Source organism: Ictidomys tridecemlineatus, chromosome 9 (genome assembly GCF_052094955.1).
Source record: "Ictidomys tridecemlineatus isolate mIctTri1 chromosome 9, mIctTri1.hap1, whole genome shotgun sequence".
Taxonomy (NCBI): domain Eukaryota; kingdom Metazoa; phylum Chordata; class Mammalia; order Rodentia; family Sciuridae; genus Ictidomys; species Ictidomys tridecemlineatus.
Genome location: NC_135485.1, coordinates 99,620,437 through 99,642,468, shown reverse-complemented (window position 1 = coordinate 99,642,468; position 22,032 = coordinate 99,620,437). Strand labels below are relative to the sequence as shown.

Below are 22,032 nucleotides of genomic sequence, written 5' to 3'. Positions count from 1 at the left end.
AATGCTATGGAGGTTTGCAGTAAGGCTAATAGTACAAACCCTTAGATAGCCATCATTCTCTTAACTGAACCACTGTATTAATAATTTTACTTGGCCAGGAAATTTATATTTGATGTTGATAAATATAGCCCTGCAAAACAACAAAGTGTTTTTCCTACTATGAAAGAAAGTAGCGTAGTTTAATATTTAGGGAATTGGAAATTTTATAATGAGTAATAAATGCATGACATAAATTCTTTACTAATGAGAAGTTTAGGTTTACTAGGATATTATCTCAAGAATCTAAATAATGTGGACATTCCTAAGAACTGTTTTACTTGTCGTAGGGCTAAGAAAACTTTCATTTAAATATTCATGAAATATGGAATATTTTGAAGAACAGTTTTAATTTATTCGGCAATAAGATAAATAGGCATCGTTTTTAGTCTTGAAGATAATAATACAGTCCTGAGGCCATTCACTTTTTTTTTCTGAAAATTTAGTCTACAATCTAGTCTGTGTGTGTCTCAATCAGAGCAGTCTCAACTATGAACAGAATAACAGATTGAACATGAGAAGATTAAATTTCAGAATTGCCTCCCTCTTTTTATAATTTTGACTCTGAGAAAGTCCAATCACATAACTGCACACTTTCTCATGTGTAAGACAAGAAAGTGGCTGATTCACAAAACCCTGTTCACCCATCCACCCCTCCATCAGGCCTTACACCAAGCACTGATTATGTACAATAGCACGTAAAGAACATCAGTTGCTCAGCATTTTACAACAGATCCAAGAACTTGGGATAAAATCCCCACCGTGTGTATGTATGTGTGTGTGTTTTTGACTTGCATTTTTTTTTCTATTAGAGTTTTATATAACCTTGGTTACATAGTAGTTGGGTTCATCCTAGTAAACTCATACATGCATGGACATCTACTTCACTTCATGGTCTCCCTTTTCCCTCCTGTCCCCCCTTCTCCCTTCCCCTATTCAATTGAACTTCCTTTCACTCCCTATTAATTTGTATTTGATTGGTTCTTATGTTACCCTATTCTGCCATTCCCTTTCCTTTATTTTACTCTAGCACCTTCATATGATAGAAAATATTTGAACTTTGAGTCAATAGCCCCCTTTTAAGGAATACTACCAAGCCTCATCTGAATTTAACCTAATTTTAATATACCTTCTTCTTTCCTCCTTTTAAAGCTACTCTTATAGGCACTTGAACGTATTTTTGAATGGATTTTAACTGTAGACTGAAGAACTATAAATGGTTATTAAATGATTGTTATTGACAAAAGTGAATATTTCAAGTACACCAATAGCCTTAGTTGAGATGATCTAAGTGTGCTTTAAAAATGATTCAAGGAAGGGAAAATAAGAGAAAATGGATCACATTTAGAGATAAACATTATTCTTAAGAGAGAGAAGACACAATAATGTTACTGGAGATTTACCTTATCAGAAAAGACAGAAAACATTGAAACAAACTCTGACAAAATCTTGTTGCCCTAAAAGCTACACTGACAGCTGGATGAGAGCTCATGAAGATAATATGTTTAAGAGCAAGGAAAAATCTATTTTCAGGTAAGAGAACCCACGCAGAAAATAAGGTCATTTAAGCATTAAAAATAAAGCCTAACAGTGGCCTGTAAATGCAACCACAATTATTCATGGATAATTAAAGAAGGTAAGGTATACTATTAGTTCCATGAGCAGCAGAATTAGAGGGATTAAGTATTTAGGAGGAATTTGTTTTCTTATAATTTACATATTGATTACATGTTGTAGAAAAGGCAAAAAGTGTTGGAATTAAGTGTTAGGATATTATTTTCCGCACTCTTTGTTTACCTTTTCTTGTCTTTCATTGACATTCATTATAATGCTCTTGAACAGTATAAAGGGAAGTAGAAAGACAGATTATTTCCTTGAACATAGTGTTAAATTGGGTTCCAAACCAGATTCCTCCACTTAATTGACACAATATTTCAAGCAGGCAAAACATTCTAAACCTTGATTATATCATCAGTTGACTAAGTACAATATGATCCTTCAGTATTAATAAGGCTATGAACACAGATAATATATATGATTAATAGTGCTTATTAGGCATATGGTCTTCTCATAACTGAAAGTACTAAAGAAGGAAACATTTCACATCTGAAGGCAAATGTATCCAGATTTTATAACCCAAATGGCTAAATGTATAAAGTAACAGAGGTCCATGGGGTAGTGTATTTACCATGAATTTAAATTAGATGATTACTATTGTGGGTTGAACCATTTAAAAAGTAGCCAAATGGTTTCTTGAGCTCTTTGTCTTAGAGATTAATTCCTCTATAAGTTAGATGTTTTTGCTCTGTTTTATGGCCACATATTACCCCAACATCAGTTAGCTCTTTTTCAGTCTTTCAAAATAAAAGCTAGAGGAAAATATAGAAACCTGCGTCAATCTATCACCGTGCTGAATAAACAGGCACAACTGCATCTCCTGCTGACACATAGTCAGAAGCTAGAAGATTACATACTATTATTAATACAAGTCACATAATTATGATGCAAAACTGGATAAGAATAGATGAAGGCAGGTGAAATCAACATGCTCATTTTGGAGGGCACAAAAATAGCTGGATGACATATCAGTTATTAACTCATCTTTTTCAAAGGATGTTTTATGAATCTGTTATACCTGCTAACCTGTAGTCAAGAGGAATAGTGCTGTCAGTGGATTTTTATGAATTAGTTGAAAAATTTTACTAAATTGGAAACAAAAGTAATAAAATAAATATAAATAGAAGTCAACAATCTGGCAACCCCACCCCTCCTCCATGTTTACTCTGACTTGAGCTCTAAGAGGTCAGGAGAGTGGAAACTGGCAGGAAGGAACATGCACGGTGAGTAGAGGAATTGATGCTCGTGATTCCTAGTAGGATTATTATGCTATTCAGAGTGCATGATGAAATATTCTTCTTACAAACATTTCTGGTCAGAGTATACGGTGAGTTGATATGTACTGTGCTCCTAGGTTACCATTAGTTGTCATCTTCGTTAGTTTGAGCTTTGTATGTGCATCTCTACCTTGCTGGATTGTCCTAAATTTATCTTCTCCATCCCCCCAATTGCTGGATTTTCTCGTAGACTATTTTCTGTCCATAGTGTCCTTGTTTTCTTAGTAATTTCACCTCGAAATAGGATTTGCTTCATTTTCCCTTCACAGTCTCCACATCTAAACACTCATCAAACTCTATTATTTTCAGTCTTTCACATGGATGCTTATGTAAAACCACCATGCATAATGTCTGGGACACTTTAGATGTTGTGTAAATATTTAATAAATTTCAATCACTCCTTGATATTTATAGTGGGAAGAGAACTTAGAGGTTGTTTAGTCTTCTCATGGTACAAATGAGTTCATGAGTCTGAAGAAGAGATGATTCTACAAAGATAAAGCCAAGTTGCAGTACTAAGTCTAGCACTCAGACATGGTAAATTCCAGTTTCTCACCATTGTACACGACACTCTCCCTCTCCTTTGTTTTGTATCGCCATCACTTTCCTTCCCAAGAGTTCCTCCCATTCCCTGTGTTCCTTCTTCCTCTTCTTTCTCTCTGCCACATATAATTTACAAAGCCAAATTTTCTCTAAAAATAAGAAATATTTATACCTATCTACTGAGATTTAACAAATGTCTGTTAAATTACATGTAATTTTTGGATTTAGCAATGTAATTATCATGAAGTTGTTTTAGTTGCAGTAAAACCATTAGTTAATATCAGTATGTTTCAGGAGGTTACAATTAAATAAAGAGAATTCATTAAAGACACTGGTTTATTGTTTTTATTGGTATGCATTGATAGGAGCTTTATGAAACTAAAACTTAATTGAACTAAAAACAAACAGAAAATACTGAGATATATATCTTAATATGTATATATGTGTGTGTATATATATATTAGTATACATATTAATCTGATTTTAAAATTTTAACAATTGAAAGACAGAACTTCACAAAATAGCTGCATGACATATCAGTTATTAACTCATCTTTTTCAAAGGATGTTTTATGAATCTGTTATACCTGCTAACCTGTAGTCAAGAGGAATAGTACTGTCAATGGATTTTTATGAATTAGTAAAAAGCATTAAAAATAAAACCTACTGGTGGCCTGTAAATGCAACCACAATTATTCATGGATAATTAAAGAAGGTAAGGTATACCATTAGTTCCATGAGCAGCAGAATTAGAGAGATTAAGTATTTAGTAGGAATTTGTTTTCTTATAATTTACATATTGAGTACATGTTATAGAAAAGGCTAAAAGTGTTGGAATTGAGTATTGGGATATTATTTCTCACTTTGGTAAGTACATGCTCTCTAAGCCTACTGTTGAAGATTGTTTCCTAAGAATTAATTTTAAATTGGTTGCTGATACTTACATAAATTTTTAGTTGATCAGTAGTACTGGAAAAAAATTCCCTGGATATAGTATACATATTTTTTTTCAATGGCACTGGTAAATAAACAAAGATACAAGTCAAAATTATTTATTTATTTATTCTTCCTTGAGCAAAGCACAGAAAAGATCTATATTATACAAAAATTAAGAACCCATTGTTTAGAATCAGATTTTCTGGGTTCAAATCTTAATTATTACTGAAAGACTGGGCAATTTACTTAACCCATCTAATTATTTTTTAGTGTCTGCAAAATGAAAATAACACAGTGCCTTACTGATGTGATTGTCAGGATTTAATTGCTAATCTATTTTTTTCTTTTTATTTTGCAGTTCTGGGTATTGAACCTGGGGCCCTGTGCTTGTTACGTAATCACTCTACCACTTAGCTACACTCTCAGGTCTGGCTAATCAATTTAAACCTCTAAAATCAAGTGTAAGTATGGCACATAATAAGTACCAATAAATGCTAGAACTATCACAAGTATTCCTTTTATTAGTGATCATAATTATTTTTTTGTCTTATACACAGACTGAAATACATACCGAATTCATATATTATGAACATTGGTAGAATACACTTTGACACATATATTATCTTAATTATATTCTTTTGTCTATGGATATCCAGTTTTGTGAAAAATCATTTACTGAAGATACTGTTCTTTTCCTATTGTCTGTCCTCAGTATCTGTGAGAGGAATCAATTGGTTTTACATGTGTAGTCTATGCGTCTGCTTTCATTACAGTATCACTGCTATGATTACTAAGATTTTGTAATGTTTTGATATCAAGTTGCATGATGCCTATAAAGTTTTCCTTTAGTATATGAAAAAATGTACAACACCACTAACCATCAGGAAAATGCAATTTAAAATCACAATGAGATATCACCTTATACTTATTAGAGTGACTACTACAAAAAAGTTAAAAAAAAAAAAAGCAAATGTTAGTGAAGATGTGGAAATAATGGAACCCATGAATGCTGCTGGTAGGAATGTACATTCATATAACCATTGTGGAAAATAGTATGGAGGTTCCTCAAAAATGCAAAACTAGTAATATGATGTGATCCAGCAATTTTCACTTCTAGATATATCTTTAAAGGAATTTAAATTAATATGTTCAAGAGATATCTGGAATTTTCAGCTCATTGCGATATTACAAATTGCCAAGAGAAGGAATCAACTTAAGCATATATGGATGGATGATGGTTTTAAAAATGTGATAAATATACATATGATAAATATACATATGATAAATATACATGTGATAAATATACATGTGATAAATATATATGCAAATATATGGCCTGAAAAAAAGAAAGAAATTCTGTCATTTGAGACAACGTGAATAGACTTAGAGGACACTGTGCCAAGTTACTAAACAAGAAGCAGAAGGAAAAAATACAACATTATCTAAAATAGTCAAACTCATAGAAGCAGAGATTAGAATGGTGATTAGCAGAGGCTGTAGTAAAGGTGGAGGTCTGGAAAGATATTAGTCAAAGAGTACAAAGTTTCAATTAGGTAAGAGAAATAAGTTTTAAAGATCTATTGTGGATTGATAGAATTATGTTATGTGCATATACGAATATGGCATAATGAATTCCACCACTATCTATAATCGTAATGCACCAATAAAAAGTAAATTTAAAGAAGGATCTATTACAAAGCATGGTGACCATAATTAATAATGTATTTTATGTTTCAAAAGAGATAAAAATGCAAAAGAGGTCAAAGTATGTGCCAGAGCCAGCATTTGAACTTGGCATAATGATTGTAAACTTTTTTCTCAGTCACTATATTCTATTATTTGAAAGTAACTTAAAGGATGACATTCATTTATTCACTCATCAACCCACTCTACATCTCTCTTACCAAATAGTTATTGTCCAATTCACTCAAAGCTAATAAGCAAGTTTATCCAATTCCATAAATAGAAATAATTTTAACTACACAAAAATGATTACAAAAAAATAAAGAAGGTAGAATAATTAAGAAACTTCTGAAACAGAACAAATGGGGTAGATATTTGTCATTGTCAGATTATAGACTATATATTAAAGCTTCATTAATTTAGCCTAGTGTTAGGATGATGCATGAAGAGTCAGTTATATTATAGGAAGAGAGATGAAAGTCCTCATTGAGTTTCAAATAGTAGTAACTGTGACTTTTGAAGTTGTTGGCAAAGATAGATTCCTCAATACCTGTTGATGGAAACAACAGGAAAGCATCTAGAAAGTAAATCTGTAAGGTTTTCCCCAACTCAGACAAATTCATTTCAGATGGAACTAAACTTTAAAAAAACATGGGAAGAGTCACATTAAATCTCTACTCATATAGTAATTTTATAAAACCCATTACAATTGATATAATTTTCAATTGTGTCTGTGTGTAGTGTATCCTGAAACATTGAAAATTATAATGGTTGTTATATACTTCATATACTAAGATTTGTTTTCCAGATGTAATCCATGATGTCTGAACCTGTAATTGCAGAATGGAAAATGTTAATTTCACAGAGAAATCTTTTTAAATGATTGTCATGCACTCAAGGGCTCTAGATATATCCTCCTTGGAGTGCTTATCTTTTCTGTTGTTTTTAAGAAATAAAGTATGACTAATAAACCAAAAATACATTGAAATACTTGCTGGCCATAGGGAGCAGGGAGAACACTTAATCAAGGGTATGGCTGGTATTTGCAATGAATGCACAGTGTGGGACTGGGAGGCCCTCCTGATTGTGCCAGGTATAGTAGATGGATTTAGCCAGAGGGAACAAATAGCTATTTGCTCTTGGTAAGCTTCCCTGTTTCATTTAGAAATATTGTATGGTAATATTATTCAAATCCATCAAAAGTTTCAGGTATTTTTTGACATTATTTTGGTTTTGGTTCTTTCCTTTTAAGAAAATAAATCTTCTTAGGGAACAAATTCTACATTTTCTCATCTTCTTCTACTGAGTTAAAATATCACTTTCTTTTATCTTTCTGCAATTTCAGAGAAGATGTAGGACAGATATGTTCTAATGGTATTTAGTGATTTATCAGCTAAAAAAGAAACTTTTCTTAAAATACCTGTATAAAAATAAATGGTAAATAATCATGTATTCCTATATAAAATTCTTATAATATTTATTTCTTCTTTTGGGGGGAGAAGTTTTGATATATGACAGAAATTTAATATATTTTGTGGCTCTTGACTTTCATTTCCCTAGAAAACTTACTATTAAAATGTTTGGTTTATTTTTCCTATTATTTTTATTGGTGCATTGTAGTTGTATGTAATGGTGGAATTCATTGTAGTATATTCATACATACACACAATTTACAATATAATTTGGACAATATCATTTCCTTTTCCCTCCCCTCCCCTTTCCCTGCGGTCTCTTTACTCTACTGGTCTTCCTTAGATTTTTATGAGATCCCTCCTGATCTTTCTTTTCCTTTTTCCTAAAATATTTGGTTTATACCTATATGATATTTTAAAATACAACACATGAGTGTTTAAAAGATGTTATTATTAATAATAATATGAGTAACAATAAAGTATCATTATGACAAACGATCGGGGAAAGTTGGGTGGAAATAAGTGGAAGTGTGTTGCAGAGATGTGGAAATGAGAGTGACATAAAGATATGTCAATCACAACTGTGGCATGTGTGAGCTCACACATCTACATGATATATTAATATTAATATTGGAATCTATGTCATCTAGGTAAATTTAATTTTTCCAGTTTATATTTTTATTTGTTCTATTTAGATATTTATGGGTAGAGTGTATTTTGACATATTATCCTTACATGAAGTATAACTTACTCTAATCAGGATTCCATTCTTGTGGTTGTACATGATGTGGCTCTTTTTTAAAAAATAGTAATAAATACAGTGAAGTACAGAAAGAGAAAATGGTTATGAGGACAGTATCAGAAAAGTTTTAGTCTATTCACAAAGCCAGAATTTCAATTTTCTCAATAACTCTGCATATTTACTACCATTGATAATATTCAGTGAATTCTCTTAGAAAAATCTATACATATTTTGTTACTTAGATTGCTAGAGCTGGTACTAAAGGACTTCACAACCGTGAAGCTAAAATTCACCTTAATAGAATAAAATATGATGTAAATATTAAAACACAGAGAAGGCAATGTGCTGTAAAATTCTTGGTTCAGATTTTTTTAATGGCTATTTTCCAAGAGTAAGAGGTTGAGTTTATAGGTTAAACTGGAAAAATGAAAAATACGCCATGTCTCCCTCCGAGGTGATTGTTGTTTTGATACTATGATTAATTGTGCTCACAGGGAATTTTCTGTTGATATTTCTCATTATAATTAATGTATAGAAAAATCTTAGGGTCCTTTGGAAGTAGTATTATCCTTAATGTAATTTATCTTTTACAATTAGGGCATTATCATTATACATAACATTGTGGCTCATTTTGACATAATTAAACAAGCATGGAATATAAGTTGCTCCAATTCAGTCTTCAGTATTTCCCCTTTCCTTCTTCTCCTCTCCTACCCTGTTCAATTTCCTCTTCTTTACTGGTATTACTTCTATTTATTTATAGTTTTTTTTTAAATAGAGGTTTATAGTTATACATAAAGGTGAAATTTAGTGGGCTACATTCATCTATGTGCATAGGGTAGTTTGGTGAATTTCGTTCCACTGTTCCTTTTCTCATTTCACCCCACCCCTACCATCCCCTTCCTCTAACTCCCCTGGTCTCTCTTCTATTTTGATGGGATTCTCCTTACCTTACCTACTCCCTGCCCCCTTTCTTTGGTGAAGCTTCTCTATATGAAAGAAAACATTCAGTCCTTGACTTTCTGGGTCTGGCTTATTTTATTTAGCATAATGTTCTCCAGTTCCATCCATTTACCAGCAAATACCCTAATTTCATCTATTTTCATCCTTCCTTATGGCTGAGTAAAACTCCATTGTATACCACATTTTCTTTATCCATCCATCTGTTGACAGGCATCTGGGCTGGTTCTATAACTTGGCTATTGTGAATTGTGCTGATATAAACATTGATGTGGCTGTGTCAGTACAAAATATACTAAAATCTATAGCCATTATAATGAATTCTTATTTAATCAGATATTAATGTCTGGGCAAGAGTTCTCATCCAATTTTGGGTTCTCCATATGGAAAATGGTACAAAAATGACACAAGAAAAGGGAAATATCAGCATGGAATAAGTATCTGCTTTGTAGAAGGCACAATGCTAAGTATTAGAACCATAGAATTTCAATTCCAACATTAAATTTTTTAATTAAAATTGAAATTTAAAAACTTATAAATTTAGTTTAAATTATAATAATGTAACTGTCTTTAAACCTCGATGAGTTTGAGAAAATAGGATGTAAGAAAGCTAGAGAAATGTGTCTAATATCACACTTAAGTAGGGCAATAACTTTGACACCTTTCAAGACCGCCATGGTATTATGATCGTGGCTCTGTGCTCCTGGCTTTCCTAGTTCCTGAATCAGACACCTAATATCTGTCTCTGTACATTTAGTTATGTCACGATCACAGAACTGGTATTCTTGTGATGGATCAGACTTGAACATGGCAGCTCTGAGGGCAGAACTCTGTGGCATGCGAACGGTCCTTCCTCTGAATGTTGATGCACTTCATCAAAACAAATGGAGTATCTGCCTTCAATAGTACCACACAACTTGCAGGATTCATAAGGATATCACAAGACTAAAAGACATTTTCCCTAAATTAAGATAAGTTTTGTGTGTGGCATTTCCACAATAAGAATTGTTAATAAATGATTTTTGATGAATGAGTTGAGCTTGATCTAACTCTTCTGAGTGTTCATTTCTACCGTCTATTCTACCTAGTCACCATTTCTTCTTTTTCACATAGATTAATTTAATAATTTGATCATCAAAGCATTAACTAAGTTTTACATCTAATTCATGTATCTTTTACTTAGTATAATTTATTTTCTCCCCATCTTGCTAATCTCCAGCCTTCTAGCATTTATGTTCTAGATAGTTACTCCAAGTTGCCATCAGGGATTCATCTGACTCATTCACACATACATTTTGGGATGTATTTTGTCATTGCCAAGAATCTTAACTTAAATCATTTATAGGAGTATGCCACTACATTTTTCCCACTCAAATTGGAAAGAGATAGTCTCTATTTATGAAAAAATTATGTGGGAAAGATGGATGACATATCTCTGTTTTCAATTGAGTGACTTCAGATTGAAACTACATGGGTTTAGTTAGTGATAGACAAGAAGTTAAGTCTTATAATAAATATTACTAATGAGTTTGAGAAACTACATGTTTTTTCTATGTAGAACCACTTAAGGAAACAATGATTATTAACAAGACTGAAAAAATTTTAAAGTATATTTGATTTCTTTACCAAAACATCCTAATTATAAAATCAGTTAGCATCTGCATTTATTTTCTTCTCACTCTGCATTTGGTTTTAGGCAAATGATTTTAGGAAAGGAGTCGTGAAGTTTAGATTCTTTTTAGATCCATCATTCTAGATTTTATACATGATATATCATCCTGAAATACGAAAATGTGTTTTAAATTTGCTTGTGAATTGAACACTAGATATTTAAAATCTAAGTTTTCATATGACAAAACATAATACATTAAATTAAGAGATAATGTTTCAAGTTTTGTTGTATAATTATTATGACTTTACACAGATAGTTTTAATACTTTTAACACATGAAATTATAGTTGAGATTTTAATAGGAAGCCAAAACCTGTGACTTTTCTATAATAAGAATAAAGTAGAAGAGGATCAGTATATTTTTCTAGATAGCATATTATTCTCATTCTGGAATCTCATGATTAATAAAACATGCTCAGCAAACAGCATAATATCAGAAAAGCAGTCTCTCTTAAGAATTCATAAAAATGTAATAACTTCATTTTTCCAAATGAAATACTATAGCAATGTACCAAATAGTTCACATTTCCTGAAGGAGAGCTTTGACAAGATTATTAACCAACTACCATTGAAGAACAGAATAAACCTTAGCCCAGTCTTTGAGGATTGTATGACCTTAATTGATATTTTGTATTTTGCATCCAGCTGAATATACTTTTACTTAAAGTACAGGAATTCTTAATTTAACTACTTTGCTACAATAAAGAGACTCACTATTTTAAAACATTTAAATAGACAAAATATTTAAAGCCAATGGATACAAAACATTCAGGACTTTAAAACAGGATATGTACTATAAATTAAAGATACCCTTGGTTGTGTTATGAGGAATACAAAGTGCTTTGAAAACTAAATTACATAAAGGCTTCTTAATGTATTGTATTAATTTCTTTTTCTCCGATAAAAGACCAGTTTTAGAGATGTGATTAAATTGTTGGAACACTTTTACAGATTGCTTCTTGGATTTTATTAAAGTTCTTGGAGCCATAAAGGTTAAAAACTGATTTTCAGGTTCAACATTACAGTTTTAATGATGAAGTATTTATGGGGGTATGTTGACATATTACTCAAAATTAACAGTCTTCTCCCCCAGTGCAAGCAGTGGTATTATTTTCAAAATATATAATCTTAGGTAGGATATATATAAAATTTGAGGGGTGGATTTATTTATTCTTGTACATGTATGTTTGAGAGTCAATATCTACCAATTTTTATTTTTAAGAGGATGGCTCATAATTGTTTATGGAGTTTTTCCCCCCAATAGTCATGCTTAATTTGCACTATCATAACCATATTTATCTCTCAAGTCCAGTCTGTATTATCAAGGTTGTGGTTTCTGTTAGACAGCCTATGATTAAATAGTAAGTCCAAGATAAGATTTATTTCTATTTGTGACCACATAAAAATGTGAAAATATTATTAATAGTAGTAATGTTTGTAATTCAAATCATGCCAGAACAATATTCAGATTTTTAGATGGGTACAATTATTATGTGTCAGTTTAAAATTAAAATGCAGTACCAATTTATTTTAAAAAATTAAAAGCTAACTGTATTTTGAAATTTCAAAATTTAGAGCAAAATCAGTCCCTATACTGATGGCCATAAGAGTGTGCAAGAAATCCAAGGACAAGGGTATTTCTTATAAGTCCCTGACTTGGATTTAACTTTGCATTATTTCAGCTCAGAACAATTTGAGAGGGAGATAAATGGACAAAACCTTTAAGTGTCCTCCTTTTCTGAAATGTTCTAGAAGAGTCACACAGGTTGAGTTGATATTTTACTTTGAAGTTGTAGGGTGATGAAATCAAAAGGGAATATTTATTCTTCACTCTCACTGGCTATATAGGGGCAAAGTAAAAATATGCTTCCTTTTGGTTTTGTTTTTTTTCTGGGACTCTAAAAAGTAAAGAACTGAGATTAAATTTTCATTTCTTCTTAGAAAATTACTACATGTATGTGGGAAAAATCCTCTACAATCTATAATCATGGGTTTATTTTAATTTGTGTAGAAGTGAACAGGGAAAGGGGCAGAACAAAAAAGGTCTATACCAATAAGAAACAAAAGGTAACTAAGTAGGTAATACAAAGACAGAAATTATTCTGAAATATATAAAACATTACATCAATTATTTGATGTGTTGATACCCAAACCATAGTTTAATATGAACAGCATATTTAAAAATATGGGTTGAAATTGCAAAAGGGTAAAAGAAACTTCAGATAAGATGAACATATTATTGGAGTTCTACTTTCAGTAATACTTTTTAGATGTTGAATGCATAATTTGGTGGTTTGTATGCATCATTTTTAAGGTTAGTTTATTGAAAGAGAAAATCATGTATATAGTTCATACACATATGTATGTAGCATATGCCTTGTCTAGCATAATTTGTCAATATCAAAGAAAAATCATGGTATTAAAATGGAATCTTTTTGCTGCATTATAGTTTTTAAACCTGAGTGATCATTGTTAAGTGAGTATATGTTAATTAGTTTTAATATTGTTGAGAGATTTCAAAGGAAATACTCATGTGATTGTTAGTAGCTTTACATGAATAAATTAATCATAAATGGAACAAATAAATAGTGATTGACATGCTCATTTATCTTTGAAATAAACCTCTCCAGTATGCAATAGGCACATATTAATTGGAAAGAAAATGATGGAATAAGATACTTTTTAATTTCACCCATTTTTTATAAATCTCATTCATTGAGTCAATGAATCAATGATAGGTGGAAAAAAAATCTTTGAAAAAATTTTAGTGAAACATCAATCCTGTTTAAGTTTTAGGTGTTTTCTTACTAAATGTGAAGTAGTCAGAAATAGGCTCTTTTTGTATCAATGAATTGTAGAAGAGCACGAATACAGTTCTTGTTCCTTAATCAGATGTACATGATGACTGGATCAGGAGCAAGATGGAGGCGGAATAGACATCCAGGAATTATAGCACTTTCTAAGAGAGATGTCATTCCTGGAAGATTATTGAGTACATCATAGGCACTCTGTTCAATCAGGGTTAATTATAGCTACAGTTGCCTAAATAAAATCAGCTGAGATTCCATTTAAAGTGAAATTTTGGCAATTTCTGGTAGAATAAATGAGAATACTCTGCAAAGGGTGATTTTTTAAAAAAAGTATTGCTGTAAGGAAATAACTCTTGTTCAATCAGGCACTAATATTCTGATATTGTACATGGACAGTGGCTTACAGAATGACAACAACATAGAATATAAAAGAAAAATATTGGAAAACAAAGGAAAGAAGAATTTTTTGTTGTTGTTACCAGGGGTACTCAACCACTGTTATATCCCCAGCTCTTTTTAATATTTCATTTAGAGACAGGGTCTCACTGAGTTATTTAGCGCTTCACTAAACTGCTGCAGCTGGCTTTAAAATTGTGATCCTCATACCTCAGCCTCTAGAGCTGCTGGGATTATGGGTGTGTGTCACTATGTCCGGTGGAAAAGAAGACATTTTAAAAAGTGGAAGTAGAATATCAAATCATATTATATTAAAATGCCATGAGTAAGTTTTCCTGTCTCCTATGTGCCACAGTTTGCACAATGCTAGGCGAATTATGCAGAACAGTACCTTTCGTTTGGCCTTCAGCTGCTCATGATACTTGTCACAGGTATCTCCTGGGATCTCTCCTCCCCAGAGAGTAATTCCAACGATGGTGTATGTGATACCCATGATGAGCAACGGGAAGCAGTACACCAGAATAATGACAATAATGTGGTACCTGTAAGGAATCAGAAAACAATCTTTTGGAAAAAAAATATGTGGAACTTCAAATTTGTTCAGTTTTGAATCATAATAAAAAAATGCCAAAGATAATTTTCACTTTATGTCCTCATTTCACAAACTGATCAAAATGTCATGAGTAGTGTTACCTGGATTCATGTTTCAAATGCTGCCAATTGACCTATGTTAGTCTTTGTATATGGAAGCATGTACCTGCAGTAAAGTGCTCATTTAATCTATGTATATTTCCTTTGCTTAATAATAGAGAATGAATGCCTTTCCTCTGCTTGGTTCTCTGTTTAGTAATTATTCAGCTAAGCTAAATATATTAGAAATAAATGTTAAAAATGAATTGTTTTTCATCTAAATGAAAATTAAAAATCAAGTAGGTACTCTGAGCTAAATTGGATACAGGAGTTATTTGTGATTTTAAAAAATCTGGCAAAGACACATGCTTTTTTCCAGTCATGGTGCCTTTGATTTATTAGCTTGTTAAATAACAGGCATACAATATTAGTCATCAATGATTATCAAATTCAATTCTAGGATTCCATGGATTTCAACCAAAATTATAAGGATTCAATTAGGGAGGAGTAAAAGTTTAATAATTTTACAGACTAAACAGAATTTTACAAACTTTAGTGTGGCTTTAATTTTCTTAAGAAGGCTTTACAGTAATTGAGGAGTTTATTATAATAGTCTTATCAATACCTATCCCCCCCCCTTAAAGTGAATCTTAAACTTTGCTTTTCCATTTCTTAGTAGCTTGCTGTGTCTGACTTAAAGTTTGGTATCAATGGGGAGTGCTCCAGTCACTGTGTGGGTGGGGAGGGAGGTAAGCCTTCAGGCTTACACTCAAGGAGTGTACCTCGGGATGTGCACCTCAGGGATGGTGGAGGAGGGAGATAATTGCAGCATCAACCTGCTGGATTATATATTATCTAGATCCATCTGTTCTGTCTTGTGTTTCCTGTTTTATTATGTATCTGTGTTTGTTGCCATTCTAGCATCTAGAATTTTTGGCTCCAATAAATGGGCCATTGAACAACAGCAAAGATTCCAGAAATCTGTAGCAATCTAGTAAAAATGTGACACAGAGCTGTGGGCTGGTTGAAACACCTCTTTATGCTAAAGGAAGAAAAGCCCAAGATAACCATGATTGTTTCTCTTGCTGCAGTTGCTTGGACTGTACAGCAACTCCACAACCTGTTTCTCACTTCCTACTGGGTAAGTGACTTTCTTACTGTTGCTTCCTGGACTAAAATCAACATGGAATCATTTCAAAGTATATTTCAGTGGTCAAAGGGCAATAAACAAGCTTCTTAAACAAAAAGAAAAGAAAAAAAATGCATAATACATCTGTTTTATTCAGTGTGGTTAATGGAATATGCATCACCCTGGGAACAGTTTCTATTATGCTGCTTGGATATTAAAATGTTACAGAAGTAGCTCTTGTCTGCCTCAGTCTGCCCTTAGTTAATGGAAATTCACACTTTCCAGGTAGGACTTGAGTATAGTGTCATTGAGTCAGTTGTAGCTGGGCACCTTCCTATCAGTTAGCCATGAATGGACAACTCATTAGTGAGTATGACTTGTTTTGATTTTTCTCACCTGGAGTTCATTGAATTCTTATTTTTGACAACTTCCTTTAAAAGAACACAGTGGTAAACTTTATTCAATGGTACAATTAACAGTGACTTTGATGATCATTCAAGTTGATATTTGTTTTAGCTAGATATAAGGTAATGGTCTGTGCTACAGGAAGCTGATTCTACTGTCTGCTTCCACAGTGTACTTAAAAAGATTGTCTGACTTCAGGAATAAAGACCAAGTTTATGACTTCTGATGATGAGACCAATTAAGATTCATTCCTTGTGCTGTTTCTTTACCAGGAGAGAAGAATCTCTCTGGAATAAAATGAAATTCTATGTTCTAGTATGTGTAAATTTTGCTTGTGCAAAATTGGCAATTTCCAGGAAACATTGGTACTTTGTTCCACACAGAGAATGAGAGAGGCTTAGAGGTCTTGTTCCCTGCATTACTTTAATTAGTAAAGCTTTAAGCCCTTTGCACAACAGACTTGGAAAAGATCATAGTTAGAATTCTTTTTAGCATATTTTTCATTTTAGATATTCAGCTGACTTAAAGTACACAGTAGGTTAAAAAGCATGTCTGTGACCTTTGACCAGCTAAAACAAACAAACAAACAAACAAGGATAGAAGAATTCCTGTGGTTGGTCAAAATTTAATGCAGTAGAAACTAAAAATAATTTTCTACTAATTATTTGTTCTTTTTAGATATACATGACAGTAGAGAGTATTTTGACATATTTTACAAATATAGAATATAACTTATTCTTTATCATTCTGCATTAATAATGGTCCCCATCCCTTTGGCATTGAAGAAAGTGTCTACACCTGTGTTTGACTTTTTTCTTCATTATTTCTTAGAAAAATTAAGGGCTGGTGGTGAGAAAAGACTGGTGATAGCCGATCTACTGTCTATGTATATTTTGTAACTCTGTGGAAAGCTTATGATCATTCTTTCCCTCTCAGGAGCTAGAAATTTAGAATAGTTGAAGTCTGTAGAAATGAAAAGGGTTGAGGGCCAAAATGTCACATATTTGGGAACAATTCTTTTTCTTTTTCTTTTTTTTTTTTTTTTTTAGTACTGGGGATTGAACTCAGAAACACTTAACCACTGAGGCACATCCCCAGTCCTATTTCGTATTTTGTTTAGAGACAGAGTCTCACTGATTTGCTTAGTGCCTCCATTTTGTTGAGGCTATCTTTGAACTCACAATCCTCCTACATCAGCCTCCTAAGCTGCTGGGATTACAGGCATGTACCATGGCTCCCAGCTGGGAACAATTCTTAAATTGATTAACTAGTTGTACTATAGCTTTATGAATTTATTTCACTGATGATGTCAAACCTGTTCCTTGTGGTGTATTTGTCCCTAAATAATGTTTTTTCCCCTCCAATATGACTTTAAATAGTAGCATCCATTATCATATGTTTGTATTTTTTTAATGTTTCAGATGACAACTACCTTAATTTTACATGTATTTCATCTTTGCAAATTTCTGGATTTGGTGTGTGTGTGTGCGTGTGTGTGTGTGTGTGTGTGAATATATATTGTATTTAACTTCTTTGGCAGTTTTAATTCTGAATTATTTCTTCAAGGAAAAGAGGAAAATCTTTGGAAAAAAGTCAATGGAGAAGTAATTCAGTGTGTAAATAATTCAAGGATGATAATGTTATACAAATAAGATTTATTAATTATATATAATTATATATAATATATTAATTATAATGAACAGCATTCAGTTTAATAACTGCTGCCTGATTCTGCTCTACTAGTGCTATCTAATTTTTTTATTCAAAATTATAATAAAAAATGACTACTTAAAAGATGACCATTATTTAAATCATTTCTTAGTTTTAAAGAAAAAAAATAGGTTATCAAAAGTAGGAAAATAAGCATTTTATTGTAATAAAATTCAAATGATCAGAATAACAAATATAATCAAGTTACAATAAATATAACCAAGTGTATGATTGTGCTATTTTTCCCTTTTGCTTTTCTTTAGGTGGGTCCAAAGTACAAAATGCCAAATTCTAGCTTACACCATTCCTATTTCCTTTCTGACCCAGTGCTCGGGTTTCTTAATGCTGAAACAAATGAACAAGACCAAATCAAGCCAAGGCAAACTTAGAGGACCTGCCAGGACCTCCCTTCCCTTCTGCCAGGCTCCCTAAAAGAGCAATCAACACATTTGGGCTTTGGTTCCTCCCTTCGTACTTCTCAATCAATAACAACCTGCTTTCCTTGGCAAGGTTCTTTCATTCGTTATCACTGACTCCAGGAGACTCTTCTGTGCTGTCCCATATGGAAGTCATCACGTTTCCAATTAAAACCTGTGTAACTTATACAGACTTTCTGACCACATCACACTGTCTTATAATAATTTTATGGTTTTTTTTATTCCAAGTAGTAAGTGAGCCCTGAGAGAAACATCTATGTCTTATTAATTTCTGCTCCAAACCGCTATTTCCCTAAGTGTCTGATAAATTGAATTGAAAATCATTAGAGAAAATGAACTTACGTGAAATGTTGTTTGGGACCTTCTGGCCATTGAACGTAGCAAAGCGTGCGGCTGGGCATGACTTTGATTTTGGAATAAAGACACTGAGGAAAGGCAAGTAGAAATGCCAGAATCCAAATACTTCCAATGACAATCCTGGTAGCTGTGGCAGACAGTCTGGGTTTCAAGGGGTCAATAATGGCCATATACCTATATGGAAAAAAAAAAAACAAGAATGTTTTGTTGATTCTTTTGATGTTGGAGTTTAAAAATTAACTTCAAAGGTATTTCTATAGATGCATTTATCTCTGTTCTGGTAAATGAGTTGATGAAGATTTGTGTTGTACAAAGACAGTAGTCTGAGGAACCAGGCAGATCTAGGTTCAAATCCTATTCTGACAGCTGCTTAACCTTGTTAAACCTCAGCTTCATTATTTTTAAAATAGAAATAAGGACACCCACTTAGGGTGCAGTAAGATCAATAGAAATAATATAAGTGAAGAATATTGATTGTTTGGTGCTGTGCCTACCACATCATCAGAATTGAATTGAAAAGGCACATAATAGGTGCTTAAAAATACTAGTTCCTCTTCTCAAAGTCTTAATTTCTTTTCTGTCTCTTTAACTTCTTAAAAAATTATGACAAAGTAATATGGATGGTACCTATGTAATTGACAAAGATGAAGAACTACAATAAAAAATGTGGTTAACATAGTCATTTAAAAATAGCAAGAGACAAATTCAGGATTTATGTAAGATGGGTAAATCAAATTTGAGGCCGTGATTTCCTGTTACCCAACAAATTGGACTCACACTGCATTGTGTAAATCTTCCTGGTATCTAACCTAGTGCCCTTACAACTATGTAACTGGAAAACATAGTTATAAATGGGAAAACACATTTGAGGCTCTACAGAGTACACTTACATATGACTGTCAGTGAATCATGGGAAGTTGGGAACTATGAATTCTTAAGAAAGGTCAAATCTTATTCCCTCAGTAAAAAAAGAAAATGATATATCTCAGAGAAATAATTTTCAGTTTAAATTGGATACCATATGGCTAATTGCAAATTTGGCTAATGTTTAAAGAAGAAAATAATATATGATGTTAAAATTTAATATTTATATTAATAAAGCATTACACTGTTGGCTATTTTGTGTTTTTCACAGACATTTAAAAATACATAAAATTTCCAAAGATGATATTTCTGTCAAAGAATGACTATTGCTTAGCCTAAAATATTTTAAACTTAAGAAAAATCATTTCAAAATAAGGATAATATAATTTACCAGTTTGTTTATTTCTCTTTATGTAACTATTAGAACTTTCATATGTTTGTTTTTACGTGGTGCTAAGGATCAAATCCAGTGCTTCACACATGCTAGGCAAGCGCTCTGCCACTGAGTTATGGCCCCAGTAATGGTACTATTAGATTTTTAGTAGCAATATTGGAAATTATGTTTACATTATTATTAATATTAACTTTAGTTACAATTTTCCTAACATATTCTTTATTCATTATGTTTGATGGCTAATAGGCAAACATGAATCAGACATAAAAAAAATTTGCCCTTCTGTGATTGGCTTATTTCACTTAGCTGGAAGATTCCACATATCTGAGGTTCCTAAAAATAGTCAAATTCCAGGGAAGCAGATAGTAGAATGATGATTGGCAGTGGGTAGCAGAATACAATGAGAAATTGTTGCATAGGGTATTAACTTTCAGTTTTGTAAGACAGAAAACAGCTCTGGAGATCTGCTATACAATAGAGTACCTTAATTTTCAAGTGGTATAGTTTAAAATTTGTTCAGAGGATAGATTTTATGTTAACAGATATGTTGTTACTGCATAAACAAAATAAAACAAAACAACTCTCCCACATCATAACTCAAAGAAAGCTTTGGCCGCAATGGATATATTTAATATCTTGCTTGTTGTGATTATATCATAGCTGTATATGCTTGTTCAAACTCATTGGAATGTATATGTTAAGTAAGTACAATTTTTGTGTGTCAAGTAAATCTGAATAAAAAAAAGTAGAAAAATAAAAACTATAAAATAAAACTTTGGTTTAGGAAAACAAAATGAACCATATAAAGAAAATATAATGAACAGTTAAATGGAAAACTATTTAAAATTCACCTCTTGGTGCTTATGTTGGTGAAGATATTACAAGAAACAATTTTTGACTGCTAACCAGGGCCATTTTATATATTTAGTACTTAGAGTAATATCAAGTAGATAATGTCTTTATTTTACAGAAAAGAAAATTGAGTTTAAAGTGATTAAATAAAATATTCATAATGACAAGAAGAATTCTAAGTTAGTTGTGCCTGTCTTAAAAATCCATATAGTTACTATTTATAGCTTTGGAATATAACCATTCATGTAAAGAATTGTGGAATAGAAAAAAAAGATGTAATGTTGCTAACTTCCCAAAGAATCAGAAGTAGTATTATGCTTTTGAATCCAAAAACCTTTATGTGTAATATTAAAAAAAATCAAACATGAATTGCAAGCTATCTTGCCACTGCTGTTGATAACCCACACAGTATTTATCACAGTATATCAATATGTGTTTCCCAAGCAAAACACTTGTCGATAAACTTTATTGTAGTACTAAAATAAATATTCCCCAATTCTATTGTAATCTTTTACTTTTTGTGCCCTAGAAGTTTATAAATGCAATTTGAGTATTTATACAGTTGCTTTTATAAGACTAATAAAAGACTCTTGTGTGGCTACCTTTGCTCAGACAATTCAAAATAAATCACAAATTTATTATTAATTAATTGGGCCACTTATTCTGATTCTATATAAGCTATTTCCTGAGAGGTAAACTATTGTTTTACTTGAATTATGTGGAAACAATTTATGTTCTCAAAATAATATTTTAGTGAGAATAAAAATATTGAAACTTCAGGCAGGCATGACTGCCATTTCTGTTCTGTTCTATTATTTATTTTTTCAACAAAATATTTACTGAAAGCTTCCTGTGGCATTTCAAACACCATGAAAATACAAAAGAGAGCAAAAATGACCTTCACAGATCTCAAAGCTGATGAAATAGATAGGTACTAAATTAGTCTATTTTCTGTGGCTATGAAAAATACCTGAAGCTGTGTATTTTATGTGGAAAAGAAGCTCTTTGGCTCACAGTTTGGGAGGCTCAGAGATGAGGCACTGGCATCAGCCTGGCTCTCCTAAGTGCCTTCGGGTGAACAGTACTACAATGGCAGGAGCACTTGTGAGACGGAACACCACGTGGGAAGCCAGAGAGTGAGGAGGGGCCAGGCTTGCTCTCACAAGAACTAA

General features: G+C 32.2%; 1 protein-coding gene across 1 annotated transcript in view; it reads right to left on the bottom strand.

Annotated features, from left to right (window-relative positions):
- The window catches only part of Tacr3 (tachykinin receptor 3), an 84,870-nt gene that overhangs the window by 28,801 nt on the left and 34,037 nt on the right, over positions 1–22,032 (bottom strand). The window contains exons 2-3 of the mRNA XM_078021855.1: positions 18,736–18,924; positions 14,474–14,624 (exon numbers count right to left, since the gene is read on the bottom strand). Coding sequence (XP_077877981.1) covers positions 14,474–14,624; positions 18,736–18,924 — 340 coding nt within the window. The remainder of the gene's footprint in view (positions 1–14,473; positions 14,625–18,735; positions 18,925–22,032) is intronic.